This window comes from Simochromis diagramma, unplaced genomic scaffold (assembly GCF_900408965.1).
Source record: "Simochromis diagramma unplaced genomic scaffold, fSimDia1.1 OVJJ01000596.1, whole genome shotgun sequence".
Taxonomy (NCBI): domain Eukaryota; kingdom Metazoa; phylum Chordata; class Actinopteri; order Cichliformes; family Cichlidae; genus Simochromis; species Simochromis diagramma.
The window spans coordinates 16,232,275-16,251,335 of record NW_024387245.1 but is presented as its reverse complement, the minus strand read 5'-3'; the positions used below and the strand labels follow the sequence as shown (position 1 = coordinate 16,251,335).

The 19,061-nt window shown below is 40.4% G+C and overlaps 1 protein-coding gene and 1 long non-coding RNA gene across 2 annotated transcripts; one reads left to right on the top strand and one right to left on the bottom strand.

The window, feature by feature from the left end:
- Window positions 1-299: 299 nt before the first annotated feature.
- Window positions 300-16,800, bottom strand: LOC120714219. Its single transcript, XR_005691370.1, has 3 exons — window positions 16,652-16,800; window positions 14,975-14,976; window positions 300-311 (listed from the first exon to the last, which is right to left on the bottom strand). It is a non-coding gene; the product is annotated as an uncharacterized LOC120714219 (long non-coding RNA).
- dusp4 (dual specificity phosphatase 4) lies at window positions 3,307-13,323 on the top strand. The gene is made up of 4 exons (XM_040000329.1): window positions 3,307-3,966; window positions 5,236-5,363; window positions 7,138-7,357; window positions 10,775-13,323. Exons 1-4 carry the CDS (start codon window positions 3,597-3,599, stop codon window positions 11,161-11,163), a joined length of 1,107 nt encoding a protein of 368 aa, XP_039856263.1. The 5' UTR covers window positions 3,307-3,596; the 3' UTR covers window positions 11,164-13,323.
- Window positions 16,801-19,061: the final 2,261 nt, after the last annotated feature.

Below are 19,061 nucleotides of genomic sequence, written 5' to 3'. Positions count from 1 at the left end.
ACTGATTTCCAAGATATTTATATTCTACACCTGTGTATGGTCGCTCGATATGATAACATTTCACCTGTAGTGTGGAGTTTCATCAGTTACCCTGAATACTATGACATGTAGATATGTTGGTTTCATCACTTAGCTGCATGTCTGTCTGTGCAAGTCTCCACAACCAAACCAAAGAACTTTTGGTCTCAGGATGTACATGATAGCTTAAAATGAAAACTTGAACCAACCGTGAACTTTAAGCATCATTTTGAATGTCGGTGATAATTATTAAACACAAAAACGTTTTGCTACGAGACTAGAATTGCTCACAACTTTCTGAATGATCTGCACTATAACACAAATGCTTTTGTGTATTTTACAGATAGTGGCCTTTGACATTTGGATATTTGACTCCTCAGTGACAAAATGCTTGCTGCACACATAGACAGACTCTGTAAATCTTAGATTCCACAATTTTCCCACTCTTTTTTCCTCTAATGTCACAGGTCTTATTGCCGTTATCCACTTGTTTGTTCTGAAACACTCAGTTATTTCATTCTTATGTAAACTCTTTTCTGTGTTCCTTCATTTTCTGGTCTCTACATTCCAGTTTATTATATCACACAGAATTGACAAGGAAAGACCATGAATAATTTTCCAGAACCTAAACTGTCACTAAAGAAGGAATCAGTGTTTTGCTCAAAGGCACTTTGATATCCAGGCATAAGGAGCTGGGCCTGTGAGAGGCGACCTTTTTTGTGCGTTGTTCTTATATGCTGTTGTAATCTTGCTATCAGTCAACAGTATACTTGTGCTGTGTATGTGAATATATAATTTACACTGACATTTATTATTATTGCATTGTTGTTACTTTCATTAGTGCACAATTAAAAACAAGGGTAAATAAATAATCCTTTGGTTGCCTCTGCTGCATTCACAGCCCTGTTGTCCTCCTGAGCTTATTCACAAGGAGAGCTTGTGAATAAGCAAAAATTAAACGTGGAATGGGCAGAGTCAGATGTGTGAGATGGAAACAGAGTAAACAGAAGCGGGAGATATCCTCCCTCTTTGTGTTTCTGTCTCTCTCCCGTCTGCTGTATTGACAGATGACGGCATGCCAGCGAGGGATGTGATGTGAGGGGATGAATGGGTGGACATGAGAGCGCAAAGGGAGGGAGGGGAGGATGACATCAGCACAGAACTGATTTCCAGCCAATCCCCTCGCAGCCCCCCTGGCTTCTGTCTCCGCCTTCCCACACCTCTCCCTTGTTGCTACGGCAGCAGCACCATCCCGTCTGTTGGAGGCATTGTTTAGGCTTCATAGTAATGTGCGGTGTTGTGCGTGTCTGTGTTTATATGGGATGCCAGAGGCTGCAGTCCAGCACAAGTAGACACCTCTTCTTTTGTTCTTCTACCTCCCGCCCTCCTGTCCTCCTCTTCCTCACCTTCTCCGTTTTCCTTCCCACCCTGCCTTTCTTTGTGTCGGCTTCCATCTCACCTTCTGTCAACTCTCCGGCTCACAGTCACAGTCCTTTCATTCATTTTTTTCCTGCTGTTTGCCCATTGTAGTCCATACACATACGCTAAACATGGTGTTCCAACTCTCGGTTTCTTTTTATATATAAAATGGGCAAATCAGATGTAAAGTATCAAGTCTGATAAGGTGACAAATAAAGAGGAAAAACCCTTGGTAGAAAATTGGCAAACAATGACGTTTGTCACAATTTTACATCAGATGGCCTTCCTCGTGCAACCCCAAAGGGATTTCTGTCTTCTCCTGGAATCAAACCAAGGATATATCCCTTGTCAGGTGAATACTAAAGAGCAACTACAGCAAATACCAGGAGTGAGAATGACCATATTCTATCATAATCACTACAGAAATAATAAGTGAGGCCTGAAGTCCATTTGTCTTAATTATTTGCTTCCTGTCATCCATCTTTAAAGGCACAGTTTTGGGATTTTCCAACATCACATCATCACACACATCATCAATTACAGATCATTTTTGTAATCCCGGGCATTTCTATTCTTCCTGTTGTACTAAAAAAGGGAGTCGTGTTCGGCTGCATTGTGGGAAATGTGGGCATCAGTTTATGGATAAAAGTCAGCCTTTGCTCCATCACTGCCTATACCTTTCTGTCTCTTGAGGAAGTTGCCATAGTACCAAATTGCTATGGTACTGCACCGAGACAGCCTCATTTTTTAACAAGCAGTATAGCAGTAAGGATTATTCAAGGGTTTGTTCAACTTTACCATCAGATTTTACTTATAGTGAACACATGAAGTCATGAAAATGAAAGAGACAGCCTCCACAACATAGATCCAAACACTCACGGGAACTCAAACATATTATTTTCTCCCACAGCAGCCCACCCATAAAAGTGTTAAACATTTTTCCCTGCTGTCTGTTTGTTTGTCTCTTTCAGATGTCTTCTCTCCACCTGTTTGTGTCAGGGTGTCTGCATTTTCCTCCTGTCATCCGCCGCCGTGCTGCTCTCTTTCCTCTCGTAACCATGGAAATGAGATCAACATGCAAATACCTGAGCACGCTCGCCAAGGCTGCGCGATAGAAGATGCAAATTGCATCCGCTTGTAGGATTACACACACCCACACACACAGATGCACACCCAGACGTATGCACACGCACACACGGACCCTTGTACGTAAGCGCACACCCACCTGCAGTCCACCAGCAGCATTTCTAACACTGAGCCTTGAATGATATGAAACTGAGCTAAGCTGAGCTACATATGCAGTCAGTTGAATTCCAACACATGCGAAAACCTGAAATTTAGATTAATTTATTTTATGACCTTAAACTTGTAGACTGAATATAATACAGTTTATAGTAGCCTACAATTGTGATGACAAATGATATCCTTTACAAATTATGAGTCTTATTTGGTTCATTTGATTATGAAAAAAAATCATTTGTAAGTTTAAACTGTAAAATATCAGTAAGATATAAAAAAATATATATAGTTCAAATTTACCTCTATAACACTTACATTTATTTGCACTGCTTTGCTTACTTTGACACAGACTTTTAAAATATCTTTAATTTCCTATTTATTTATTTTTTATCTAAAAAATGATCCTTAAGTTATGAAGAAGAGCTTGTTATGGTATGAAGCCAAACTCTCCTGCGCTTAATCTTCGGTCCCATGGCCTCTCGTTTCATTGATGTGTGTGTGTGTGTGTGTGTTTTTTATGAATGAACGGTAGAGGAGGAAAGGGCACGGGAAACTGGACGCGTTGCGATAGGCTGCTGGTTGGTTGACGTCACCTCCGCCGTGACGCGATGCACCCATTCATAAAAACAGGAAAAAAGAGAAAGAGTCCTGTGGAGAAAATACTCGGAGAGGCAGAGAGGAGAAAGAGACAGAAGTGACCGGACTGAGCTTAAGAAGTAGTGCGGTTACAACGATGATGATGATGATCATGACGGTGTTGATGCGCAGATAGAGGAGAAGCGCAAGGGGAATCCACCGCAGGATCCGTGCGCCTTCTCCGGGTTCCGAGGGGTCCGGTGGTCGTGAGGGGGCTTAGAAAGAGCGAGAGAGGAGATTTAACGACCGTGAAGCACAGCCTAACAGCCCGAAACGACGTGCCAATGGAGGAGCTATACGAGATGGACTGCACGGTGCTGAAGCGGCTCCTGAAGGAGGACAGTGCCAAGTGCCTGCTGCTGGACTGCCGCTCTTTCCTCGCCTTCAGCGCGGGGCACATACGGGGCGCCGTCAACGCCCGCTGCAACACCATCGTCCGCCGCAGGGCGAAGGGCTCCGTGCTGAGCCTGGACCAGATCCTGGCCGGGGACGAAGAGGTCCGAGTCCGCCTGCGTTCCGGGATGTACTCCGCCGCAGTGCTGTACGACGAGAGGACGCCGGACTCGGAAACGGTGAAGGAGGACAGCACCTTGACGCTGGTGCTCCACGCGCTGTGCAGGGACGCCTCCGGCACGCGCATATACCTGCTCAAAGGTAAATTATGTCGTTTACTCTTTAATCCTAGCCTGTGATGTGTAGCAGCGCCAGTTACATCAGAAAGTTTAATGACTGACATTAATTATTTCAATTAGAGCAGTAAATGTAATGTAACTGATGAATGGCTGGGTATAATTATAATAACTGATACATGTGTAAGCAGTAGGCATTATGCTTAGCAATAAATTATATTTTTTTTAACAATCGATTTTTAAAAAACAGTAAAATAAGATAATAATTGGAATATATGTACTGACATCCATTAATAATAATAATGACCACATTTTAATGAATTGCTATATTCCAGTGGCTAACCCACAATCCTCTCTAGGCCACCAGATATTTTATTTTTCACCAGTTCTTAGAGATATTGGATATTTAAAAATTTTATGTGTGTAACTATTTGTTATTCAATAAACTAGAAATATCCTGCTCAGTGTGTTCTCCCTTCAAATGCACTGGTATATATTTTTTTTAAACAACACACACTCTCACTCACTCATTCACATCTACACACATTCACACACAGACCAATGGCTGTGAGCTGAGTGAATGAGGTAATGCTGATGCGTAGAAGCCACATCAAACCGGAGGGACTTACAGGACACACACATAATCTTTTTACACAGAGTCCGCTTCGGGTAAATCGCCCACAGGAAGCAGCGAAATATTAAAATCAGCAGTTGATTTACACACCCTATATATAGACTGCTGAAAAATCTCGAGGCTGTTGCAAGCTGTGGCGTATTCTTTTTTTCACTCTCTTTTTTTGGGCATCCTCTTGATGCTGATGCCTCGAAGAACATAAATGTATGCTTGCAGATTGTAAATCTGACACATTTCAGTTGATCTGATTTGATCCTTGAGGTGCAGAGAGCGACATACTGCCTACAGATATATGAAAAAAACAAAACTGATGAAACTGTTTTCAAATCCACAGCAAGCAGACACAGGACAGCCCGTCAGGGGTTTAATAGACTTTGCGTCAAGCTACCTGAATGCAGACTAGAAATCCTGTTGTAGATTGTGCTGCGATGTGAATGCAGGCTTCTTTTGTCCTCATATGTGCATCTGTGGTGTGTTTTGAGAAGTAAACAACCCCCCCCCCCCACCCCTAAAAAAGGAAGCTGGTATTTCTGTAATATTTTCCCGTGGTACTCATTCTTACATGTTTTGCGTGCTATTTTGCACCACTTATTAATATCCTACAGCAAAGCACTGCATATGTGATTGTGACATGTATTTTGTTGTTTTTGTATGTTATAGGGGGATATGACAGATTTTTCACAGAGTATCCAGAGTTTTGTTTAAAGGCCAAATCCTTACCGTCCCTCACCAGCCAGTCGAGCATCGACTCTGCCTGCTCGTCGTGTGGAACGCCGCACAATGACCAGGTAAAATGCAACGCGACACAGAAAAAGTGTTAAACGCACCTCACCTTTAAAATAACATCTGCCTGTAATAACATGATTAACATCCGCCAGTGTCAGACTGATGGAAGTCCTCTCTGTGCTGAAAGTAGTGTGCATGTTAATGTGTTTCAGCATTCAGTTTATAAAAACATGCGAAAGAAAACGTCCTTTTTTATGTATCACACTGACACAGAGCACCTTGACAGTTATTTGCTTTGCTCAGGGGCAAGTCAGCTGCCATTCTGACTGCCAGAAAACAACACAAGAGAAAATAATAATTATGAACACACATTGAATATCTTGTTATTTAAATAAGTCTTTTGGCACATAATAACACGCTGGCCTGGATGTCATAGATGGGCATTGATTCACCTCTGTAGCACTTCCTGTGACCTGGTTGGCCTTGTTTTGCTGGTTAGTAAGCTGTTGTTCGAGTCTGCAGAGTTTACGCAATGCTCACAGTCACATGTGGTCAGGGTTTAATTCCCCTGGAACCCACGAGGGGAGCGGCACAGACAAGCCAGCCTCTGTGTGTTTTATAAGAAAAACGTCTGATTGTCTCTGCTCAACCATCAGATGCATTTTTAATTCAAGAAATGCTTCCACTTCCTGCACGAGCAGCAGCGGCAGTATAGATTTAGCGGGCTGCTCGCCACCACCACAAACATCCCCCTCCTCACATTACACCTCTTAGCAGTATCGATCATTTCCTGACGCTGTGTCACTACCGAGTTCGTCAGCAGCACTGGCACAAACAGCCGCAGCTCTTGTCAATAAGCGCCGGTATAGACTGCTGATCAGCTGACCTTTCAGATCCAGTAAAAGGGGAAACGGCACGTCAGCTCTTACTTTAACATGTCCTCTGAGATGTGGCTGAGCAGTGACATAATCTGGCTCTAAACTGGGAATATACGTGTTATTAAATGTGCAATACGCGTGCATGTAACTTGCACCAGTGCAGTGTCAATCACAGCGAAATTGCCTGTTTTCCTTGAACGATTTTTTCGTGTGCTTAATTGTCTGTTTCACATGTTTTCACGCGTTTGTGCTTACAGAATCACATTCTGTGAAAATGCTGTCGCGGAGCATGTTTTTCCCCAGTAGAGCTTCTGAAAGAAGGTTTTCCATATGCTGATACAATAAAGACGCACAGATATTCACGCTGAATACGGTGGTTTTGTGCTCATAATTATAAGCCAGTCGATGAGACGCTCAGCTCCAACAGTAAACTCTGTCTCCAGATGTGAAAATATAAATCAGCTGAAGAGAGAAAGTGACAAACTAAATGGCCCATATCAAATGAGTTTCGCATTATTCACACAGATATTAAGCTGAGAAGCATGGCTAATGTGATTAACAAAATATTTAAGGGCGGTCACGCTTATACTGAAGTCATCTGGTATCTGGCCTCTGCGACTTACCGAGACAATGAATTCTTTGTCTTGCCATGCACACTGGCTTTCACCTAAGGACAATTCTCCAGTGTAGCTCCACATGCTGCTCGGGTCAGGAAATGTTCCTACAAGCTGCCTCATAACAGTAAATCTTTGCCTTTACTGCTGATTATTAAAATATAATAATAAATGATGGCCCTGCGACAGGCTGGCGACCTATCCAGGGTGTACCCCGCCTCTCGCCCTAGAACAGCTGGGATAGGCTCCAGCACCCTCCTGCGACCCTGAATTGAATAAGCGGAAGAAAACGCATGGATGGATGGATAATAAATGATCAACTTGCCGTTGTCCTTTTTTTCCAGGGTGGCCCGGTTGAGATCCTCCCCTTCCTTTACCTTGGCAGCGCCCTTCACGCCTCAAAGAAGGAGGTTTTGGATAGTATAGGGATCTCTGCCTTGCTGAACGTGTCAGCTGACTGTCCCAACCACTTCGAGGGGGCTTACCAGTACAAATGTATCCCTGTGGAGGACAACCACAAGGAAGAAATCAGCTCCTGGTTCCTGGAGGCTATCGAGTTCATAGGTCAGTGTGTAAGTGTGTCGTATGCATGAGAAGAGTTTTGTTTATTTTGGGTGAATATTTTGAGTTTTTGCAGTGTTTGCTGATACACGTTAAAGATTTGTTCTCATTATTGATTAATGCACTTATTATTTTTCTGATAATGTGTCTAAAGCTATAGGAAAAGACTAATAGAACATCAGAATGTTGCAGGTCAACATATTACATGTCTACTTTAAGTAGACTGAGCAGGCATTTTTAACCAGTATGCCTCCTCCATCGAGCAGCGTGGGTTGGACTGCGATGTTCCTTCTTTCTTTGTGGATTCAGTAGTTTCGAGTATCCGGAAAATGGTGGCTTTTCACTGTTCATGCTGATGCAGTTCTCCTTTCCTCTTTATCTAAAACATCACTTCTTGTCTAGAGTTTGAGAATTTTTTCCCATAAAGGAGCTTTTATTTGTTCAGAGACCTGTCATGGAAAAGCTTTTAAGCTCCAGCAATGATGATGATGATGATGACAATTCAGACATTTATTCATGGGACTCTGTCACCAATTGTTATTTCCAGGTTAATCGTATACATCTCAGCAGACACTGCAGAAGCACTGAGAGATAAGACAGATTATTTGGAATGATGAAATATTACCATCAGTAATTTCTCTGCGCCATAATCTTATTTTGTGTGTGTGTGTGTGTTATAGGCGAGTCTAAGCTTTGCTTTTCCTTGGCATATCCATGCTGTGCATAAGGCACGGTGTGTGTGATTTCTGTGTTGTGAGCGTGTGTTTGTGTAGGTGCTGGTATGCGTCATAGTTAGATGCTGTGGGACCAGAGTCGAGTCTGACTCATCCAGTGTTACTGAGTGAACAGGCACTGTGGTGGAGTTACCTGAAGTCTGTCTGTGTGTGAATAACTGAGGGAGAAAAATTACAGATATTTGATGTGAGAGATCAGGAAGCTGGTTGTTAGCAATCAGGCAATTTATGCATTTAAAGAAAGGCCAGTAAACATCTGATGTTGTGTAATTCTGCTCATGTGCCCAAGAGGTTGTGGAGTGAGGACTCAGGATATTAGATTGGATTAAACATAAGAAACAACACATTACATAAATTCACTCTGTTTTATTCTCATACTGTGCATCTGACTTCCTGGAGGTAGCCATACACATTATACAAGAATTAACACGATGTCCCACTATTCACACTAACTGAGGCTTTAGGGGAGAGGAGAAACTGTAAATCATTGGCTTAAATTGTTACCTAAATCTGGTTATTCTCCTTAATGGAATAATGGCATGCATCTAAACATACTTCAAGAAGTAGAAGCAAAAATAGGTTGGGGGAGGAAGTGGGAAAGAAAGGCTGATGACTCAAATTTTGCACTTGTGCGTGTCAGTAAAATGTGATTCGCTGCTTTCTCACTTTGAGGTTAGTTATCGGTTTGACTGTGCAGCGAGGAGAAGGCGTTAAAGTGTGGAGGACAGGAAATGAAAACAGGCAAAGCCTCACTGTACATCTGCTGTGTTTAAAAATACTTGGTGGCTGTAAACAAAATGTAGATTCATGTGACACTTTGTTCACAGTGTATGTACTAAGTGATGATTGGTGACTGATAGTTATTTCATTTTCTTCATTATAAATCATGAATAAAATATTTTTTTCTAATCAGTTGATAATAATTCAGCTTACAAAAAAGCACAACATGTCATAATTTCCTCTTATGTCTTGTTTAAAACCAAAATATATTGTTTTTACAGTAATGAGAGAAAAAAAAATGTGTATTTGAGAACTGGAGACCTTTTGATTTTTGCAATTTTTCTTTAAAAAATTATTAAAATATCAAATTGTTGCTGATAAACTTTATGTTGAAAGTGCTAATTCTATTCAGAAGGAACTAGTGACATTTCTTTTATTTTTAATGTAAAATTAGATTTACATTATCTCATTGCTAACCAGTCACCTAAATAATAGGATGGAAAGCTCACTCTTAAATAAAGTGCTACAGATTCCACAAGCACTTACAACTTAAAATTATAAAAGTGTCATTACAACAGAAACAAGCAAGTTTAGCTACACATAAAGACAGTGTTGTATTTGGTCATAACTTGGTAACTAACTTTTCCAGATAAATACAAAATTACTATAGAAAATCATGGTTACATTAGTGACAATGTAAGTATTATGTTGCATCAAACATGGTATAATGTTAATATGTTATAAAATGTAAATGTAGCTTATTTAAAACTACATTATTTGACTCTTGAATGCTAATTGGGGCCAGTAAACTAAATAGAAAGATGGAAAGCTCAAACTTAAATTAGCTACAACAAATTACACAAGCTTAGTGCTCAGAGAAAAATAAAAACAGAACAATCTAGGTAATTGAATTTATAGCAAACCCCCAAAACAAAATAAAACAAAACAAAACAAAAAGTGTGCTACTAAGCTAGCTTGGTGATAGCATGCTAGCATGCGCAGATTACAAAATATTGAAAACATTGTTAACATTTAATGCTTAGTTTTCCTAAATACCAATTCAATAAAAACAAATCAAACATTGTGACCTCATGCTTACACTAAAAAAGGGTTCAGAGACTGATGCTTCATCTTAGGGTACATGCTTGTTAATTACTTAGGCCTGTATAAACTTACCCAGCAAACATGCCTGAAACTCTGGCATCATATCCCTGGTCAAAACTGACAATGGTAAGACTGTGAAAACTAATTTATAGAGGAACAGATGTTGACATTATCTCCATGTAGAATAGAGGTCTAAGCAATATTTCTTTACAAAGTGAGACATATTAATCATATTGTGACAATGAAGAAATTAAATCTGCTTTTTTAAAACAATGACTAATCTGGTTAGAACATGATATTGAATAGACAGCCACTTTTTTTTTTTCTTTGTACAAAAAATAAAATTTTTAAGCCATTTATGTTTCTGTCTAATTTCTGTCTTATTTGAGCATAGTTAAAGTGTCAGGCTAAAATAAACGTTGCCTCTTTGTCAGCATCACAAACCCAGGGCCATGGCTAGCTCACTAGAAAATAAAGTTGGACCAGAAAGCCTCAAGACAGTAAAAAAATAATTGTTGAACACATACTTTATCTTAGTAGAAAGCTTACAAGAATATCCAGGGAATTGTCCTTGCCATTTGCAACTATTTTTCAACCATGAATAGATGTTGATAAAAGTCCACCGGCCAGTGATTAGTCAACATTGAACTGTTTGCTGGATATTTCCAATTCATTCAGTACTTGTTGAGACATTTAACTGGGTCCATAACAGTCATTCTATGAAAACTATGGACATCTTCACAGATTCCATGGCAATCCCTCTCACAGTTGTCAAGAGATTTCAGTCTTTTACGTATTCACTTAAAAAATAATCTTTTATTTTTTACTGACCTTGCCGACCCGCTCTCCTCTGTCTTCTCAGATTCAGTACGGGACTCCAGTGGGCGAGTGCTGGTGCACTGTCAAGCAGGCATCTCCCGCTCTGCCACCATCTGCCTGGCCTACCTGATGAAGCGAAAGCGGGTACGTTTGGACGAAGCGTTCGAGTTTGTACGGCGGCGCCGCAGCATCATCTCCCCCAACTTCAGCTTCATGGGCCAACTGCTGCAGTTCGAGTCGCAGCTCCTCGCCACCTCATGCGCCGCCGAAGCCGCCGCCACAGCAAGCCCGCTGCTCGGACCCAAAACCACGACAACCACCGCCTCAACGGCAGCCACGCCCACCTCGCCGTTCATTTTCAACTTCCCAGTTTCTGTTGTGAACCCCGCTTACCTGCACCACAGCCCCATCACGACCTCCCCCGGCTGCTGATAGACAGACAATCCAAGCCTTCCCTCAATACAAAGCGAGCACAGACTGGGGCTGCCGTTGGTAGTATGCTTCAAAGCACGGAGGTGAGAAGCGTCATGGTGCCTGATTCAGAACTCAAAGACTGAAACAGTTTAAAAACCAGCCAATGCTCCTTTCATGTCATTGACATTTATTTAAATCAACCAAAAATGAACTGGCTTTTGAGTTCAGATGGAGTGTTGGACTGATGTTTACTAAAGATACAAACTCTTCCTTGGAAAAGAAAAAAAACAAAACAATCACGCCGACAGAGGCACACTGACACACAACCCTGACACAGAGAGGCATGAACAGCAGCAAAACTGTCTTTCTCTCTCTTTTTCTGCCCCTCTCTCTACGTCTCTCCCACACACACACACACACACACATTCATGACTGCCAACTGAATAAGCTCAGTATGAAGACAGGGTCTGTTGCTATGGAGACGACAGGTCTTTAGGAGAGGAGATGGACACAGGAAGGAAGGAAGAATTTTAAGCACCCGCTCTTTCCCCCTTTGGGTGTCCCTCCTTCTGCCAGACAAAAGAGATAGATGAAAAAAACGAGGGGAGGAGACGGTGATAGAAAGCAGGAGCCTCTTCAGTGACAGGTGCTCTGCCGGCGTTCCGACCGGAGCTTCCTGTCTTTCATACGTCCTCTTCCTCTCCCTGTCTCTCCCCCTCCCCACACCTTCCTCTCCTTTCCTTTTCATCCTTTTATATTGCCCACTCCTTCCATCCTTCTCCTCTCTCATCTCGCCCTCTCCCGTCTGCCCCCACCCCCCTCATCCGCCCTTTATCTTAACACTGGAGAGGCTAAATAAATGTAATAAGATGCCAAATAAATGAATAGGCCAGGGTCTGTGTAAATAGACTGGGGAAACCCCTCTACTGGTCCCATACATACACGCTTTTTGGGACATTTTGTGGCAACATCTTCCAAATTTCCTGGAGTCTCCTTTTAGATCAGAGTGCAGATTTTAGAGCATAGTAGTTTTGGACGACAGACATTTAAAGGGCCATCGTGGTGGTTTTGTACTTTTTTAAACCATCATTTGTCATGAATTTTTTACTACTGATAATGTTCCAAAACATACACAAGACACTGGCTTCGAACCTTCTCAGTATTTTTTTTTATAGAGTACTGAAATAAAGCGAACACCGCCTCATATGAGGTATTTTGGGAAGCTGTCATTTGTTTATATAACAGGCTAAAATGTGCATCATCACCAAATGGTCCTTTGAGATGTTTGTGCCTTGTTCACAAGGGTATCCTATGGATTTGCCAGTGGAGCATTGTTTTCTGTTCACTCTTACGCCGCAGCATCGAAAAAGCAAAACTTCGTTCATCATTTGCCAGACTCACACAAGCACACACACAAAAACACACAAGTAGATTTATATGTGCAAAAGATTTCCCAATCCACAAAAACACGCAAACATGCTTGAATGGACAACAATGATGACAATGGGAGAAATGTTAAAGGTAGGACATTAAACCACGGGTGCTTTTTCCACTCACCATTGAAGATCATAAAAAGTAGAATCCAGGTTTTTAAAAAATTACTTATTCGTTTGATTTATTTATATATTTTATAATAAACATAAAATTTGCCTCTTTTTTTAAATTTTAGAGCTTTATTATATCACGATTTGAGATAATATTTTATATTATGTTTGCTTCTGACCAGGCTGAGCTCTACACTGTGCCAGACAAGCAAAGGCAAAAAAAATCCAAATCCAACTACATTCACCAGAAGAAACAAAAAAAGAAAAGAAAATTTGGTCTGTTTCAAAAGATTGTCGACACTTATCTCTGTAGCACTTTGAAATGATGCAATACTGTATTTGTAATCTTTGACTGATTTGCACGTCATGGCGATGCTCAACTGACTAGACTGTGAAGAGAGAGAAAGAGAGAGAGAAAGAAAACAGCCAATCAGTGAAAAATGCAATACTTTGTACACATCTGTGTAATCCATACACATCTGTCTGTCTGTACGCCTCTCTGTGTTAAGTGTCTCGTCTTGATTGTCTCTGGTCAATGCTGTTCACTCATAATGGCAATATCAATCCTCATATATAAAGCAAAACAAATTTCCTTTGGTTTTATTGTGGAATAAATGATCTGTGCATTTATTTATTACTGAAGCTTCACTGTTGAATAAATAATGTTCTTAATTAAAGTTTTGTGGGTTTTTTAATGATGGGATTAACTACTATAATCTCCAATCTATTAAAGCATACAATTTGCCACTTAGCATTTGTAGCAGCTTATGGTGAAATTTATTATTGGTTTGTGTTTTATATTTTGTAGTTGGTTTTCATTTTTATTTCATTTTGACTTTGACTTGAAAACATGTCCATCAAAGCTTCATAAGGCAAAATGGGATTATAAATTCGACCAAATTAGCAATACTAAAACTGAAAACTAATTTAAAAAAAATTTAAAAATAGAGGAAATATATAATTAGTTTTCCCCAAACTGTAGTTTTATAAATATTTTACATGGGTAAAATTCTTTTTCACATCTAGTTTTAGTTTTTAGTTTAGGTTAATTATAACAACCTTACTGTACTTGGCATTTTAGTGTGTTAATTCCCACCCAAAGGTTATACTCCAGAGGGTGCAGGTTGAGAGATTATCTTAGTTAATTAGTGTTCAGAAAAGGCAGAAATTATTATTTAATCTAGGAATTAAGTGGACCGGAACAGGCTTGAGCAGAAAAGTTAAAACTTGATTAAAAATAATGGATAAAAAGTAGAAACAGGCATGTAAAAGCAAATTTACAGATGATTTTAAAAAATAGAAAAAAAGGAGCCGTCAAAATATTTTCATGTGTTTGACTGATCTCACATTTGAAGTCAACTTCTGCGTCCTGTCCCGACAGTGTTTAGCTGCGATTTCACCACGGCCCTTCACGCTTGTTCAGAGAAGAAACATCAGAAAATTTTGTGTGAAGGATCATTTCTGGTGACGAGAACACAGTTTTGCGATCAAGACGAGCAGTTTTCAGATGAGACTGTAAAGTCCGGCTGTGAACAGTCAAAGAGAATGATCTGAACTCTGATACTAAAAACACAGGAGTTTTTTAATTGCTTATTTTTAAGAGACTTGTTAGCCAAACAGGGAGGGAGAGAGACTTACACACAGAAAATGCCGTGAACAACATATAGACTCATTGGTTTGCTCATGGAGACAGAGCAGTCAGTTTCCTCAGCCTCGGCGTATTGAGACGGTGGGCAGTGGAAGACTTTGGAGGTGGGCTGCCCACCAAATCCGACGTTAGAGATGATCTTTTTCCACTGCCTGGATGGGCAAGACAGCTCATGTTGGTGCCAGGGGGCATATTGAGATTTCCACTAAGAGGTTGAAAGGTGCACAGGGAGATTACTTTGAACATGAGGAATGTTGGAGTCATTTTTGACAAGCATAATTCCTTTAGTACACATATCAAACAAATATGTAGGACTACTTTCCTGCATTTGTGGAATATCTCTAAAATTAGAAAACATCCTGTCTCAGAGTGATGCTAAAAAATCTAGTTCAAGCATTTATTACTTCTAGATTGGACTGGACTTTTATCAGGCTTACCTTTCAGTTAATCCGAAATGCTGCAGCGAGATTACTGACAGGCACTAGAAAGCGAGAGCATATTTCTCACATGCTGTCTTTTCTTCACTGTTAAATTGAAAATGAAATTGAAAATCCTTCTCCCTACATACAAGGTCTTGAATAACCAGGCTCCATCGTATCATTAAAGACCTCATGGTGCCATATCAGTACTTTCCCACAGCTGGCAAGCGCTTGCTCACAGGGGGTCGTCTGATTATTGGGGTTTTCTCTCTATTATTGCATAAAGCACCTCGACTTGTTGTTGTTATGTGGTGCTATATACATTTAACTGAATGCATAGCTGTTAAATCTAGTAGTAAGTCATTAGTGGACAAATGGTTGCCAGTGGTTACGGCTAAATGACTGAGAAGGTTCAGTGACACTGACTGATAAAGCTAAATGAAAACCATTAAGAGCAAAAGCAAAACGCTTTAAAATGGGCTCAAATGAACACATCTGAACATGAAAGAGGGTGTTGATGAAGGGATTTTTAAATCCAGAGGGCTTTAGATGTTGGTCAGATGAAAAAAGTTGGGAAGCACTCTAGAGTATGTAAGAACAGGAATGAATGCATATACACAGGTGTAAGGGCAGCAATGACTTAGCAAAGGGGTGATATCAGTAACTAATTGTCATAAACACGTATTGATGACACTGTTGAACCTCTAAACTTGCTTTAAACTATTAGAGCGAGAAAGTGAAAGGGAACCAGAACATTAGTAGGTTCTTGTAAATCTAATGTGATACAGTCCATTGTTACTGCCATGGTGTTTAAATTCTTCTGTTAATGAGACATGATGAGGATCAGTTAAACTCAGATCAAGTTTAGTCAGTAAACTTGTCTAAATGTATAAAAAAATGAGAGCTGCCTGTATTCTTCATTGTTTACCCCTTCACTTATTAAACTGGTGTGAAAATGATCTTGCAGTGCCACCTACTGCTGAGAACACTGATTCACACTGACGGGATGCAGTACACTGTGAAAGATTATGAACCAGTGACGGTACACAAACAGGTTATGGAGGTAAAACTGCTGGGACTAGTACCCATCTATACAAAATATATAACATCAGACCTCAAAGGTTAGACATTTAATGGTTCCAATCACTCCACGAAAACCCTGTCAAATAATGCAATTTCCTTTGGACCAATGTTAGGCCTGATACCTGTTGGTCTATAAGCTCGGCCTATAACCTTTTTCAGCTTAACTCAGAAAAGACAGTATCTAATTATTGTCCCTGAGAGCATTACTGCCCAAATCAGACAACGTTTGGGCTTTTTTCCTGTTCACCGAACATAAAAGCTAATGTGCAGAACCCTGGGATTATTTTCAATCAGTCTTTAAGATTTGATCCTCACATCAACCTTCTGACCTGCTCTTGTTTTGTTTTTGCTTTTTTCATGTAAGAAATATAACTAAACTCAGGACCGTTGTCTCAAAAAGCGAACACGCTTGGATTATCGTAGTGGACTATTTTCCCATCTATCTAAAGCATCTAATTCAGTGGTTCCCAAACTTTTTTGCTAGGCCCCCCTTTATTTTACAAGAAAAATGTTCGCGAAACCCCCCGCACGCGCGCGCACACACGCACGCACAAACACATCCTCCAGCCACACACACACATATTTTGCTCCATTGCGGTTTATTTCACACCTCAAAACATTTAGTAAACAATTAAGTAAATACAAGTAATCTGCAATAAATTACTGGTAGTAAGAAAATAAACTACTAACTCTTTTACGCTGCGTCCGCACCTACACGGCTATTTTTGACAACGCAGCTGTTTCGTCCACACGTAAACAGCGTTTGGAATCACCGAAAACGAGATTTTTAAAAACTCCTTTTTTGCCTTTACGTGTGGACGAGGAATACAGAGTTCACCACGCAATGTCAAAGGTATGCGCCTTTTTTCACGTCACGCCGTGCGCCAAGTTATTGTTTACATGAGATGAATTGCAGAATGGCAGATATTCATATTAACAGTATTTTGTCTCTATCTTCAGGTTTTACACCCTTACACATACACACGCAGTTACTGTCCCTCCATTCACAAAGGCAGAGGCGTCACGGTGTGATTATTTTATGTGTAGTTGGGTTTTTTTTTCCTGTGTAATAATATTCAACATTGCTATCAATACATTTTTTTTTTTTTAAAAATGCCTCTCTGTACAAAATGGGTTTAAAAACATAAACAGCTGTGGGATACTGTTTGTCCGTGATTTGAACAGGGGGAACAAATCGTGGCAGGATCAGCCTGATATTATTTGTATCCCACTGTAACTTTACTGTATAAAGAGCTAACATCTCCAAAATGTCAGGAATAGTTAGTCATTACAACAAGTGTTTGTAAAGTAAAAATCAAGAATATGGGATACTGTTTGTCTCTGATTTGAAGAGCCCAGCGCTGCTCCTGACGAAGGGAAAACCAATTCTGCAGGGGAGACCTACCTCAGCACTTGTGCAGGTGAAACCAAAGGGAAGATATGCTTCACCATATTTTCTAGTCTTTGGCTTAGAATGAAGTTGGTTTGGAAACATATTCAGCGATGCTTCATCTCCTGCTTTGCGTTTTTGTGGGTGCCCGTGCTAGCAGTGTCCAAGCATTGGTTTGTTTTTTTTTTGTCCCCCCCCCCTGCAATGGCTCTGCGTCCCCCCTAGGGGGCGGGCCCCACACTTTGGGAAGGTCTGATCTAATTAATCACCTCTGATCTCCAATCTTTTAACTTATTCTCATAAATCTTCACATATCACCCCACATTCAAAGCTTTTGCACTGGCTGGCTGTCACATTTAGAGTTCAATTTAAAATCTTGGTTTTTACTCTTATGGCCTTATGGGGTGAAGCTCCCACCTAATGCTCTACCTTATTTACTAAGCTGGGTTCTCAGATACTCAGATAGGGCCCTTCTTATTATTCCATGCATCAGAAGACTGTGGGAGACTGTCCTTTGCAAACCATAACTCCAACCTTTGGAGCCATTTAACCCCTTCTCTCTCTTCATATCCATGGATGCATTTGGGTAATCTTTGTGGTGTTTTGCTCGGTCCATGCATGTCCATTTTGCCTTTCCTGTGGTCTGGCTTTTATTGATACCTCAGTAAAGTGCTTTGTGACTGTTCCTTGTCTTAAAAAGTCCTATAATGAACAAAAGTACTTATTTTCTCTTTTTTGGATCACTCCCTGTAAAACCCCAGCGATGGTTGTGCAGGAAAAATCCCAGTAGTAGTTTAGCAGTTTTTAAAATACTCTGACCAGCCTGTGTGGCACCAGCAACCATGCCACGTTCAGAGTTGCTTAAATTACCTTTTTGACGCTCAGTTCGAACTTCAGCGGGTCGACTTGACCGTGTCTAATTGTCTAAATGAGCTGAGTAGCTGCCATGTGATTAGCTAGTAGCTTGATGTTAGTAGCCCTTGTGTTATTTAGATAAGCTAAGAAGCTGTGCTACAAGTACAAAATCCAGCACAAACCATTTGTGTGTTTACCAAAATGCATAGTAATGGTTTGCTATCACAGTAACAGCTCACCCCTTTGTTTTGTGTTCAGGTACTCTTTTTTTAAATTTACATTTCAAGAGTAATTATTGATTTTAAAACATTTAAAAGTACTCTTATTAACTACACTGTGTGAGCACAGGTGGAAATGGTTTATTTTTAATATTACACAACAGTCTGAGTGCTCTTAAGCTGGTTCCAGTCTGAACCCTGTGTTGGCGTTTTACCTTAACCACAAATGATGATGGAGTATTACATAAATGGTGATTCTCACTGTTATCTGTGTGGGTTACTGGTGATTATTCTTTTTTTCTCACCATCCTTCCAGAGGAACATTTTCTTGATAAATTGCTGTGCTTACTTATCTACTTACACTGATGCTGCCAAATCATTAAACCCCCCATGGTCGTTTATCTCCTAATACAGAAAACAAGTAAAATCAGTATGGTAAGCGAACTGGAGCTTTCCTAATCTCAGGGAAGAACATGCAATTGTATACAGACTGTAAATAAAAGATGGCGGTCAGCCACTGGTTTCTGAAGACCGCATGAGGCCTTGAGCCAAGATGGCTGTTGCTGTGTTATTTTGAAACCATATATGATGAGCAAACATCTGACTGCAAGACAAAGGGACACTGCACTCTCAGTGACAGTGACTTGACCAGATGAGCTTATCATCTTATCTGGTCTTTAAGTGATGACGTGACGAATCCTGCTTCTGGGCCTAAAGTAGTCTGCGTTTAATATGGCTTTTGTGATGTTAATTTGTTCC

Excerpts from the sequence above, each read along its gene's own strand:
- dusp4 (XM_040000329.1), top strand. The coding sequence starts at position 3,597 with ATGGAGGAGCTATACGAGATGGACTGCACGGTGCTGAAGCGGCTCCTG. Across the intron at positions 3,967-5,235 it reads GCGCATATACCTGCTCAAAG|GGGGATATGACAGATTTTTC; the intron begins GTAAATTATGTC and ends TGTATGTTATAG. Across the intron at positions 7,358-10,774 it reads GGAGGCTATCGAGTTCATAG|ATTCAGTACGGGACTCCAGT; the intron begins GTCAGTGTGTAA and ends CTGTCTTCTCAG.